The sequence below is a fragment of the Protopterus annectens genome, chromosome 4.part0 (assembly GCF_019279795.1).
Source record: "Protopterus annectens isolate FY-2018-M chromosome 4.part0, PAN1.0, whole genome shotgun sequence".
Classification (NCBI taxonomy): domain Eukaryota; kingdom Metazoa; phylum Chordata; order Ceratodontiformes; family Protopteridae; genus Protopterus; species Protopterus annectens.
Genome location: NC_056733.1, coordinates 964,261,554 through 964,275,432, shown reverse-complemented (window position 1 = coordinate 964,275,432; position 13,879 = coordinate 964,261,554). Strand labels below are relative to the sequence as shown.

At 44.4% G+C, this 13,879-nt stretch overlaps 1 protein-coding gene across 2 annotated transcripts in view; it reads left to right on the top strand.

Moving 5' to 3' along the window:
- The window catches only part of CNOT6 (CCR4-NOT transcription complex subunit 6), a 1,957,714-nt gene that overhangs the window by 1,844,470 nt on the left and 99,365 nt on the right, over nt 1-13,879 (top strand). For both annotated transcript variants that reach the window (XM_044068935.1, XM_044068934.1), the window contains exon 11: nt 8,586-8,788. In XM_044068935.1, the coding sequence (XP_043924870.1) occupies nt 8,586-8,788 (203 nt within the window). The remainder of the gene's footprint in view (nt 1-8,585; nt 8,789-13,879) is intronic.

The window sequence follows — 13,879 nt, the reverse complement described above, 5'->3', positions numbered from 1 at the left end:
TGTAAACATTCTTAACGGTCTTTACTGCAACAATATCAAAATACAGAACAGAAATCACATGATACATCCCGTAGTGAATTGATCATTCACTTTTGAAATCTTTTCCAAATGCTATTGTAACTCGTAAAACACAATCACATTAATGCATTTTAAATCTCAACATAACACATTAATACAAATATATGGCACTCAATGAAAATTGACTTTCATGAGATCATAGTTATAAACAAAGAAAAACCAACTGAATTTGATAAACGCAGACTGAAGGTGTGTGTCTTGAGCGACATGGAGATGTCTACTACTCAAAATCGTATTATCTGATTACTTAGATGGAACTGGTGGAATTGTGTGTTGTTGTTTTTGGACAATAATGTCTTGGATGTTTAGATGTACTCATACCTACTTCTATTTTGAACATATCCATATATAAATGTATACACACGTATACACACACACACACATGTCCATATACATATGTATATGTGTGCACACAAACGTGTGTATGTCCTTATACAAATCATCTTGAACTTGTGAATACTCTCCTTTGACGTCCCAAGTGTATGTATATATGTGTATCCTAGTGGAATGTTCAGATTTTACCAGTTTACCCCCAGAAGGCAGAGGGGGTAACAATAATAGACGCCGCCCTAGCAGCAGAGGGGGTCCGCAGAATCAGGGTAGCAGAGAGCCTCTTTCTGACAAACCCTTCCAGCATCCCTGAGATGTTGCCTGATTGTCCACCTTCGGAGGCAGTCGGGGGAAGATTATCGCTGTACCCAATAGCCTGGCTTTCCCTTTCTCAAGACAAATGGGTACAGTCGATTATATCCGAGGGTTACAAAATTCCCTTTATTCAAATCCCAATTCAGCAAAAGGGAACCCTTCCAGACGTTCCACCCGGTCTAAGGGAACTAGCAGTACTAGAAATATCAAAACTGCTAGCAAAAAGAGCCATCCAGCCAGTCCCAGCGGACCAATTAGGATCCGGAATCTATTCAAGGTTCTTTTTAGTTCCAAAAAAAACAGGGGACTGGAGACAAATATTAGATCTGAGTAAACTAAACAAGTTTGTAAAGAAATCAAGATTCCGGATGGTCACGCTTCAGTCCATTCTACCCTTTCTGGGCAAGGACAATTGGATGTGCTCGATAGATCTTCAGGATGCGTACTATCACATAAAAATTCACAGGCACTCCAGAAGATTTCTCCGCTTTCGGCTGGGGACCAGTCACTTCCAATTCAGGGCCCTGCCCTTTGGACTCACTACAGCCCCCAGAGTGTTCACCAAATGTATGGCAGCGGTTACGGCTCACCTGAGACGTCAAGGATTCCAGGTGTTTCCATATCTAGACGACTGGCTCCTCACTGCCACCACCAGGCATCAACTTCTCCAAGCCAGAGATTACACCATTCACATTTGCAGAGGGCTAGGGATTTCTATAAATTTTGAAAAATCTGCCTTGTCGCCTTGTCAATCTATTACTTTTATAGGCGCAAAATTGGACACCGTACAACTTTCAGCAAAGTTAACAGACCAAAGGATCTTTGACATTCAAAGTCATGTCCAGGTGATTCTTCTCAGCTACAAAATTCAGGCCAGATTTGCTCTGAAAGTATTGGGTCTTATGGCGGCCGCCATAACACTTCTTCCCTTTGCCCGCTTTTACATGCATCTTCTACAATGGATGCTATTCGCCCAATGGTCCTTTCAACAACTTCCCATGCGTCACAGGATCATAATAATTCCAACTTGCAAAAGGCATCTGACCTGGTGGATATCGTCCCCTTAAGTCCATCAGGGCAGACCCTCTGTTCCTCCTGCCCCAGTTGCCACGGTTACATTGGACGCCTCCCTGATCGGGTGGGGGGGGCATTATCAGGGCAGGATGGTCCATGGCACTTGGCAACCTTTCGAATACCATCTGCACATAAATGTCCTAGAGATGAGAGCAGTGCTTTTAACGTTGCAAGACCTCAACGACACTCTTCCCCTGGGAACTATTGCAGTCCAAACGGACAATATGTCCGTAGTGTGGTACATCAACAAACGGCGGAACCAAGTCCTATCCACTGCGTTGAGAGGCTCTCAGACTTTGGCAGTGGGCAATCTCTTCTCAGCGGTTTCTGATAGCAACGCATATCCCCGGGAAATCCAACATCATAGCGGACAGGTTGAGCAGAGCTATTCTCATGCCTCACGAGTGGTCTCTCAAACAATCAGTGACGGAAGAGATTTTTCAGGAGTGGGGCCTTCCTTGCTGCGACCTTTTTGCTACCCCTCAAAACAGCAAATGCCCCGACTTTTTCTCCCTTCCAGGCCATCCCCCCAGAGACGCTCTAACCCAAGATTGGCCTCGGGACTTCTTTATGCCTTTCCCCCCGTTCCTCTGATACCTCAAGTAATTCAGAAAGCAACCGCCTTGAGAGCCAAGATGATTCTCATTGCCCCTTATTGGCCTAGACAGATATGGTTTCCGTTCCTACATAGTTATCTTTTGGTACAGCCATGGCATCTGGACCCGGTTCCAGATCTTCTGACCCACCAGTCGGGGCAGCTGCACCAATCCATACCTTCTCTCAACCTCACTGCTTGGTTGCTCCACTGCCATCCCTAGCCAGGCTTCCTATGATTTCTAATCCTGTACGGGATATCATAGTAGCTTCCCTTAAATCTTCCACCAGAAGGATTTACACTAGTAAATGGCAACGTTTCTCCTTCTGGGCAAAAGCTAGGAACATAGACCCCTTTACTGCTCCAATTCATTCGGTCTTGGACTTCCTAGCTGAGATTTTTCATTCAGGATCCTCTTCCTCCACAGTAAAAGTTCAGCTGGCAGCCATTTCGAATTTTCATATAGGCCTTTTGGACCACAAGATTATGTCACATAAACTTTGCAAGGCATTCCTTAGAGGTATCTTTTTACTTAAACCTCCGATTAGAGACCCCCCACCACAGTGGGATCTAAATTTAATTTTAACATCCTTGATTCTTCCCCCTTTCGAACCTGCAGCTGCCTGTTCTTTGAAATTTCTTTCTTGGAAGACACTCTTTCTAGTCGCCTTTACTTCTGCCAGGAGAGTATCTGAGCTTCATGCTCTCTGCATTCGTCCTCCGTACATAATCTTCCACAAAGACAGGGCATCTCTAAGGACTAATCCGTCTTTCTTACCCAAAGTGGCATTGCAGACGAAATTAAATCAATCCATTGATCTTCCGTTTTTTTTTCCAAATTATTCTGATAGAGCAGAACAAAAATTACATTGTCTTGATGTTCACCGCCAGCTCAGATATTATCTAGACAAAACTAAACATTTTAGGAAATCTGATCAACTGTTTCTATCCTATGCAGAGAACAGGAAAGGCCTTCCAGTTTCCAAGGTGACTTTATCTAGATGGCTGTCTTCTGTGATTACTTACATTTATCAGCTCAGAGGCAAAGAGTTTATTTCTAGGCCAAAAGCCCATTCTACCAGAGCTCTAGCTGCATCTACAGCTTTTCAGGCTAGACTTCCAATAGACACTATTTGTGCAGCAGCCACATGGGCCTCTCCTCATACCTTTGTTTCACATTACAAATTAGACTTGGCCTCCAGAGACAGAGCGAATTTTGGTTCCACCGTTCTCAAGAGTCTGTTCCATTGAGCCACCCAGGATAGAAGTGCTAGGGACGCAGTCCCATCCAGCAAGAATGAAGGCGATATTGACAACTTAACATTAAGAAGTTATGTAACTACCATAACGTTCCATGTTAGTTGTCTTCTCTCGCCTTCTTTCTTGCGTCCCGCCCTCCATCCCCCTAGCCTGGTCAGACCGAGAAGATTATGCCTCTTCTCTTAAGAGGCTTTATCCTTTTTCTAGCTAATCAGCTTCTAGTGTCACTAGATTAGGTTGATCCCTTTCAGAGGATTATGATGATTATGATTGTCATTTTTAGTATTGTTACTTTTTCTTCCTCCTTTACAGTTGGAAGACTATATTCCATAATTTCCTTAGCTATCAAACAAGATCTGGGTAGTCTCCGCCTTGCATCATGGGATATAGGATTGCCTCGAGCTGGTAAAATTAGCTCTCGAGCTTAGCAAGTGCCGAGTCGGAGCCGAGGATCGGCTCCGAACCCATCCAGCAAGAAAGAAGGCGAGAGAAGACAACTAACATGGAACGTTATGGTAGGTACATAACTTCTTATTATGGATGCCTCTCTTGACAATAAGTTCCTCTTTGGGAAACAGTCAACAGAATGAGTTGTTCAAACGTCTGCAGAAAAGAGCAAAGAGCTGCAGGACCTCAAACGTCTGCAAGAGAAGAGCAAAGAGCTGCAGGACCTCGGGCACCTCTCTGTCTCCCCATTGCCCAAGTTTCACAGAATCTGCCCTGACAAACCAAGTTTTGTCAGGAACGCCTCTGCTCCTTCTATTCAGGAAACCAGACCTAGCACCTCTCAAACTAATCAAAGACGGCCCTTTCCTGACCGGCCTAACAATGCATGACTGTCAGGACTCCCCTTACCATCTTCCCCTTTCTGGCCGTCTCTCACCGACTTCCCCTGTGGCAACAAATCACCGCAGTCACCTCAGAACAGCATTCTATCAGTTGTGGAAAAAAGCTATTTTATGACCTGGCAGGAAAAACCTTCCCCAAAAGGTATCCCCCCCCCCCCCCCACACACACACACACAAAAAAATCTCATTCCCCAGTTGATTCAAGATCTGGTCCTACAGGACACTATATAAAGGGTGTCACCATGACGGGGAAGGGTCAAGGCTTCTGTTCCAGGATCTTCCTATTCTCAAGAAAGTAAGGCCCATTCTCGACCTGTCTCTCCCTTCTTGCATGTACCCACTTTCTGCATGCTGTCCCTGCAAACCCTTCTTCCACTCAACACCCAGTTCTCTCATGGCCACTTTAGACCTGAAGGAGGCTCATCTTCACATTCCTGTCCACCCAGCCTTTCACAGTTGTTTCTCAGTGTAACCTTCACACTATCAGTTTACTGCCTTGCCCTTCAGTTTGTCTACAACACCAAGGGAATTTACAAAATATTTAGCCCCCATAGTGGCCTTTTTCAGAATAAAAGGCATTCATATCTTCCCATACTTGGAGGACCTCCTCATCTAGGCAGAGGATCTAAGTACCGTGCAAAGACGCCTTCAGTTCACCATCTACCTCCTTGAAAGCCTGAACTTCACAGTCAGCCTTCTCAAGTCCTCTTATTCCTTCCCAAGTCCAGATTTTCTTGGGTTGCAGAATAAGAACGGATTTGATGAAGGCTTTTCTCCCAACAGAAGAGGTCAATTCTCTTACCAACTTCTTTCAAAAACTACTGCTGCTCAGCTGCATTTCAGCCAGGGAATTCCTTCACCTCCTGGGTCTGCTGGCAGCCACTCTCCCCATGATACCTCCTGCCAGGCTTCACGTGATGAAGTTTCAATGGTTTTTGAAGAATGTATGGTCTCCGCACGCCCATCCACTAGAGTTTCAGGTGCCATTCCTTCCATGTCTAAAGAAAGAAATCAGGTGGTGGATTCAGCAAATTTATCTGAATCTAGGGCTTCCTTTACAGCCTCCCACTACAGTTCAGCAGATGTACACAGATGCATCAGATCTGGCGTGGGGGCCACTTTAGACTCAAAGTGCAGGGCCAGTGGGACCCCCACCTTCGGAAAAAAACATTAACCTCAGGGAAATGACTACCCTTCTAGCTTTGAAGGTATTCCTTCTCATACATCCAGGTCCTCTCAGAATTTCTACAGACAACACCATAGTCCTGTGGTACATCAACAAGCAAGGGGGGTCCCATGTCTTGCTCTACGGACTGGCCATCCAAGCATGGGGATTGGCTACCCTCTCCAAGGTAACACTACAGGCAGTTTACATCCCATCACAAAACAGCAATCAGGCAGATGCTGTCACCAGGGCATTGTCTCAGAACCGCGAATGGATGTTACACAGAGATGTTTTCCTGGACATAGTCTACTGGTGGCGTACTCCACAGATGGCGTACACCACAGATAGATCTGTTTGCCTCCCGTCAGAACAGACAACTACAGCTATTTTGCTCAAGGTCCATCACCCCAAAAGCCTGGAGAGTGGACGCCTTCACAATTTCCTGGAGGGAGATGCTTCTTTATGCATCCCCCACCTTCCGTCTTATAAAGAAAATCCTGCTTAAGATTTAGCAGGACAAGCCAGACGTCTTGCTGGTGACCCACTTTTGGCCAAAGGAACACTGGCTCCCCCTTCTTTTGTTACTAGCCAAGAGCAGTCACCAAGTTACCCCACAAGGTGGATCTCATCGCACAACAGCAGGGATCTCTTATCCTCTCACACCTGCAAACTCTGACTAACCCTGTGGGTGATAAAACTTTAATCCCATTTTAGACACCTTTACTCAGCGGACATGCTATCTGTCCTGCAGGAGGCCAGGTAACCCACTGCCAGGAAACCCACTACCAAGAGATCCTACTTATCCAAATGGAAAAGGTTCTCCACTTGCTGTCTTCACAGACAACTAGCCCGCTTTCAGGTGGATATACCTCTAGTCTTGTCTTACTTGTCTGAGCTCCTAAAATGTGAACTTTCATACTCCTTACTGAAAGTCCATTTGTCTGCCGTCTCTGCTTGCTTACCTCTCAGTCCACCGTTACTATCCAGGATAGAAGTGAGGCATTTTTTCAAATGGGGTCCTTCACATCAGACCACCGAGAAAACCTATCCCTCCTCCTCGGGATTTGAATTTCATTTTGGAAACCCTCACTCCATTTGAACCTGCAGTATCAGCATTTGGAAAACAGTGCTGCTTGTATCCCTAACTTCTGTTAGAAGTTTTGAGTTACAAGCACTCATGGCTAACCCACTTTACATCATTTTTCATAAGATTAGGGTCTCTCTTTGTACAAACCCCTCCTTCATGCCTAAGGTGGTCAGTGAACTATCCCTCAATCAGTCTTTTCATTTGCCCACTTTCTTTCCTTCCCCTCAAAATGACAAAAAGAGAGTGCTCCTTTCCCTAGATGTTAACCAACTCTGATTCAATGTGGACAAGACTGAGGACATCAAAGTCCAACCAGTTTGTATCCTTTCACTGCAGGGCTCTGGGGAAAGCAGTAGCCAAACAAACTACATCTTCATGGATTTCCAAAACAATATCTTTCTTCTACTCCTTCCATGGGAAACTGTTACCCTACACAGTCAGAGCCCACTCAGCCAGAGCTGTGGCCTCCTCAGGGACATTCTCCAAAGGGCTAGATGCAGCCACCATTGTAGAGGCTGCCACATGGTCTTCAGTCCACATTTTCACTAAACATTATAAACTGAACTGCATCTTTGGGGCAGGATTTGCTAATGGTGTTCTCCATGGATTCTTGGAGATTGCATCCTCTTCCACCTCCCACAACACTGATTGAGCTTTGGTACTCTCCCACATGTTTGACTATTGCAGCGTGAGACTAGGAGGACATAGAATAATTGTGTAAAATCTTACCATAAGCATAATGTCCTCTTCCATGTTGCAGTATTCCTGTCCCACCCTCCTACCCCCTGTAAGACCCTTATAAGCATAATGTCCTCTTCCATGTTGCAGTATTCCTATCCCATCCTCCTACCCTCTGTAAGACCCTTTTTCCCTTTCTGGGTGGCATCCTTTCAGTTTGCCTTAGACTATTGTCCGACTGAGGCTTTCAGTTCTGAGGTCTTTGCTTGCGGATGTCACATTTATGGCCCCTGTGTTTGACGTCCCATGCACCATACAGCAGCCAGAGGTAAAGTTTTGTATACGAGTCTGATGGTTGGGTTGCCTCAGGTGGAGGATCCCACATGTTTGAAAACTGAACATGGAAGAGAAGGACATCGTATGGTTATGGTAAGATTTTACACAACTATTCTTTCAGTTGTCAGAGACGTGTCTGCTTTTACCAGTTATCTTCCCTTGTTGCACATCAGCACAGAAATAAATCTACAAAATTTCTTTTAGCTGAGCAGTTTACCTGCAACTTTTCCAGAGTTTAGACTTTAATGTCCTTACCCTTCATGGTTTAATGCTGTAACCCAGGCTGCGTTTTGAAGCCTGCTGCAGATAAGCAGGTGTAGTATAAGGCAGCATAATCCTTACCATCTTATTTGCCCAGCACCTGCTCTTGCATCCAGTCACTGCCTTATAATTGGAGACGGTGTCTTCCGTAGCGCTAGTGGGATTTTTTTCCTTTTTGCCTAACATTATCCCTGTTTTTTTTTTTTCCTGCAACCGTTCCTTAGGTTTCAACACATAGTGGGCTGTGTTTAGGCTGTCCTTTTGTGCTCCATTCAAATTCTGTGGTGTTCCTCTGGGATTTCTACATGGGTGTGACCCTGTGGCCCCCCCCAAAAAAAAAAAAAAAAATCTTGGGTGGGTGATCAAGGATAGTCTGTTGCTGGCTATGCAGGTCTGTGTGTCAGAAGTGTGGTAAATTGCACTTTTATGTGTGTGCCATTTGGCTTTTTTCATTGCTCCTCCTAAAAACAAAGGGTAACTATGTTCCCTCAGTACATTGCTATTTTCTTGTGTGGTTTTGCTGTATATTGCATTTCATTATGCATTTCCCGATTGCAGGTGTTGTCGAGTACTTAACATCGGGAGACGTTGACACGAATCACAAAGATTTTAAGGAACTGCGGTACAATAAAAGCCTTCTTAATTTCAGCTGTAATGGGAAAAATGGCACGACCGTTGGTCGAATCAGTCATGGCTTCAACCTGAAGAGCGCCTACGAAAGTGGACTGATGCCTTATACAAATTATACGTATGATTTTAAGGTAAGATGTTGCGTGTTAAAGGTGTCTTACACAAATTATAGTTATTTTAAGGTAAGATGTCGCGTGTTAAAGGAGCCTTATATGAATTGTAATAATTTTAAGGTAAACTGTTGCGTGTTAAAGGAGCTGTCTGCTGTCCTTGCTTAGTATGTTATTAGTGTGACTTAAGTATAAAGGAGCAATTTGCTATCCTTGCTTAATATGAAGTAGAACAATATTCTAGGACTGAAGTAGTGTAGACAGTGGCACATTTTCCCTTTTAGTTCAGATTGCACAGTAAACTAGGCAGGTAGCACTAGTTGCCATCTTATAGGTTCATAGGTTTATACTAGGCTATCTGCCCTAAGGCATTTATAAGCCTAGCCCAAATTTTTGTGGCTTGCGCCACCCCTTATATGAAAAAATACTGTGCCCATTAGTTTGTTGTGCCTCTGTCCAGCAGTGACACAGAGATGATTCCTGGGGTAAACCTATGATCTCCCATCCACAGGTCAAGATTTCTCTTGAACAGAGCCAGCGAGGTGCTCTGCCTCACATGGACTGGGATTTTATTCCACAGCATAGGGAGTCTCTGAGTGATAAATCTATCCCTCCAGCACGTCCTATTTATGTCCGTGCTAAGGTTTAAGTCGCTTGCTCTAGTGGTTTTGGTGGATTTGGATTTTTTGAGGTGGAGCATGTCCATTAATTCCGGGTTGGACATGGCCTTGTATGTCAGGCACATGTCACGTCTGAGCAGACGGTATGCAACTGAATAGAGCTGGAGTTTCTTCAATCTGGCAGCATATGACAGATTTTGGAGTCCCTTTATCCTTTTGGTGAGGAACTTTGGGGTCTCTCCAATTGCTGCAGATGGGTGAGATGCATCCCGAATGGGGCATTGTACTCGATCATTGGTCTGATAAGTGAAGAGTACAGGGGAACAATGACCTCACTAGATCTGGATGTGAATCCCTTCATGATCAGGTGGGCAATGTAGAAGGTCTTCCTAACCACTTTAGCAATGTGAGTGTCAAAAGAAAGGCCACTGTCAACCTGGGTCCCCAGGTCCCCGATAACCTCTTCTTTGCTTAGTGGATTGCCACCTATATGGTAGCTTGGGGTTACCTTGTTTTTCCCGAAGGGTATGACTACACATTTTTTGGCGTTTAACTTCAGGCCATGGCTCTGGCACCAGCTATCTGTTTCCGTGAGTCCCTTCTGAAGGATATCCGTGTCCGATGCACTTTCCACTATGGCGCCCAGTTTGCAGTCGTCTGCAAACTTTGTCAGCCAAAGTCCTCCCATGTTGGCCTGTACTTCTGAGAAGTAGATGCCGAACAATAGGGGGCCAAGGACCGAGCCCTGTGGGACACCACTTGTGACCGGCTTGGAGTCTGACAGCGCCAGCAACTCTAACCCTGTGGGTTCTGTCCTTAAGCCAGTTTGCAACCCATCTTGTGACATATGGGTTTACATTTAAGCTGGTAGGTTTTTCTACAATACCAGAGTGTGGGGTATTGTGTCGAAAGCCTTTGCAAGGTCAAGGTAGGCTGTATGGACTGCCTTTCCCTCATCAATGGCCTTGGTGACTGTTTCGAATAAGTCGACCAAGTTCAAAAGGCATGATCTTCCCTTGACGAAGCCAAACTGGGTCGGGTCCAATGTCTGCAAGTCCCCTATATCTTTGTTTATGAGCTCCATTATGATCCTCTCCATAGCTTTGCAGACTAGACTTGTTAAGCTTATGGGGCGGTAATTACCAGGGTCCGTAGAGGCACCGCCTTTGTGGAGTGGGACCACAGTTGCCGTACGCCACTCCTTGGGCACGTATCCTGTGGTCTTGTTGAATTTTAACATTTCTTGGAATGCATGTTTAAGGTACATTGGCAATGTGTGTCATCTTGAAGTGTCTCATTCAGATGTGGTAAGTAAAAAGCCTGCACACAAACAGTAGGTTGATACTTTCTCTGTACGCACACAGTACATTGATACTTTCTCTGCACACAACACACTAGGTTGATACTTTCTCTGCACACACACACAGTACATTGATACTTTCTCTGCACACACACAATAGGTTGATACTTTCTCTGCACACACACAATAGGTTGATACTTTCTCTGCACACACACACATTAGGTTCATACTTTCTCTGTGCACACACAGAACATTGATACTTTCTCTGCACACACAGTACATTGATACTTTCTCTGCACACACACAATAGGATGATACTTCCTCTGGACATGCACAGTACATTGATACTTTCTCTGCGCACACACACACACACACACACACACACACTAGGCTGATACTTTCTCTGCACACACAGTACATTGATACTTTCTCTGCACACACACAGTACATTGATACTTTCTCTGCACACACACAGTACATTGATACTTTCTCTGCACACACACACACTAGGTTGATACATTCTCTGTACACACACTTGGTTGATACTTTATCTGCACACACACACTAGGGTGATACTTCCTCTGGACACACACAGTACATTGATACTTTCTCTGCACACACACACACACACACACACAGTACATTGATACTTTCTCTGCACACACACAGTACATTGATACTTTCTCTGCACACACACACACTAGGTTGATACTTTCTCTGCACACACACACACTAGGTTGATACTTTCTCTGCACACACAGTACATTGATACTTTCTCTGCACACACACAGTACATTGATACTTTCTCTGCACACACACTAGGTTGATACTTTCTCTGCACACACACAGTACATTGATACTTTCTCTGCACACACACAGTACATTGATACTTTCTCTGCACACACACACACACACACACACACACACACTAGGTTGATACTTTCTCTGCACACACACAGTACATTGATACTTTCTCTGCACACACACACTAGGTTGATACTTTCTCTGCACACACACACTAGGTTGATACTTTCTCTGCACACACACACTAGGTTGATACTTTCTCTGCGCACACACAATAGGTTGATACTTTCTCTGCGCACACACAATAGGTTGATACTTTCTCTGCACACACACACACACACTAGGTTGATACTTTCTCTGCACACACACACACACACACACACACACACACTAGGTTGATACTTTCTCTGTGCACACACAGTACATTGATACTTTCTCTGCACACACACACACACACACACACTAGGTTGATACTTTCTCTGCACACACACACAGTACATTGATACTTTCTCTGCACACACAGTACATTGATACTTTCTCTGCACACACACAGTACATTGATACTTTCTCTGCACACACACACTAGGTTGATACTTTCTCTGCACACACAGTACATTGATACTTTCTCTGCACACACACAGTACATTGATACTTTGTCTGCACACACACACACACACACACTAGGGTGATACTTTCTCTGTGCACACACACACACACACACACACACACACAGTACATTGATATTTTCTCTGCACACACACACACACACACACACACACACTAGGGTGATACTTTCTCTGCACACACACACACACACACACACACAGTACATTGATACTTTCTCTGCACACACACACACACACAAGGGTGATACTTTCTCTACACACAGTACATTGATACTTTCTCTCGCCTTCCTGCATTATTTAATTTCACATATTTTTTTGCTTCCTGTGCTGTGCAGCTTGTTCTCATTAATAAGTGTGTGCGTTGGTGGACAGGATCAAGGCAGAAACCATATTGGTTTTCACCGGCTACTCTTATTGTCAGTTTCGGTAGCACTCATGAAATGAAACTAGAGCAGGACAGCAGAATAGGAGGAGGGCATAGCCACCTGCTCTCATAATTACTCGTAGCTTTGCATTGTGTGAATAATGTAAGCTGAGCACAAGCAAGAGGAGGAGCATCTCTGATTTTCATGAATGTTGGGATGGTCTTTGTTGTATTGGCAGGTGAGAATCCTCTTTAAAACAAAATTCATACAGAAACATCTGTGACAAGGAGCATGAGAAGTGCAGAATGTATGAGCTGATTTGCCAAAGTGTCTTTCAGCCGTTACTCCCACTTTTTTGCAGAGCTTTCTCCAGTCTTATTTAGATGGACATTATGCTGTGGGTGGAAAACTCATATGCCCACTCTCACTTCCTCTGGTACATCTACTCAGTACTTAGGAACTTGTGCCGCACTACTGCTAGTACATCTACTCAGTGCTCAGGAACTTGTGCCCCACTACCTCTAGTACATCTACTCAGTGCTCAGGAACTTGTGCCGCACTGCCTCTAGTACATCAATTCAATGCTCAGGAACGTGTGCCACATGTGCCTCTAGTACATCAGTTCAGCACTCAGGAACTTGTGCCGCACTACCTCTAGTACATCTACTCAGTACTCGGGAACTTGTGCCGCACTTCCGCTAGTACATCTATTCAATACTCAGGAACTTGTGCCACACTACCACAAGTACATGATTTCAGTGCTCAAGAACTTGTGCCGCACTACTGCTAGTACATCATCTCAGTGCTCAGGAAATTGTGCTGCTCTATGTCTAGTACATTTGCTCGGTACTCAGGAACTTGTGCTTCACTACCTCTAGTGCACATTCTTTTGATATATACTCTAGCTCAGTGATCTCCACCCTTTGTTGCACCAGGGACTGGTATCAATGTAAGACAATTTTCCATGGACCAGCCATCTTGCGGCGTGCATAATAAAGTTTGTATTTATTTATTTGTTTATTTATTTGACATTTGTTTAATGAGGAGGCCAGACTTTGGGAGAAAAGCTCCAAAGTACAATAAAAAGACATTCGGCAATAATTGCCAAAAAACAAGTGTACAATGTGCTTAACAGCATAACATTGATCTACTATGGTTGAGAGGTAAGTAAACTTAATGGTAACCTTACTGATTTTGTTTACAAGAGCAATATTTAACATCTGTCCCTATTATTTAGCTCTGTCCAGCATACTTCTCAACTGTACAGATTTTCACAGAATGTCCAGATTTTTGTCTCCTATTTTTAGTCTTTTTCTCATAAAATTGTCGTTTTCTGACCAATCACTGGCAGATCGTAGGTAGGTACTAGGCTATTGGCCCTAGGGCCTATATAAGGC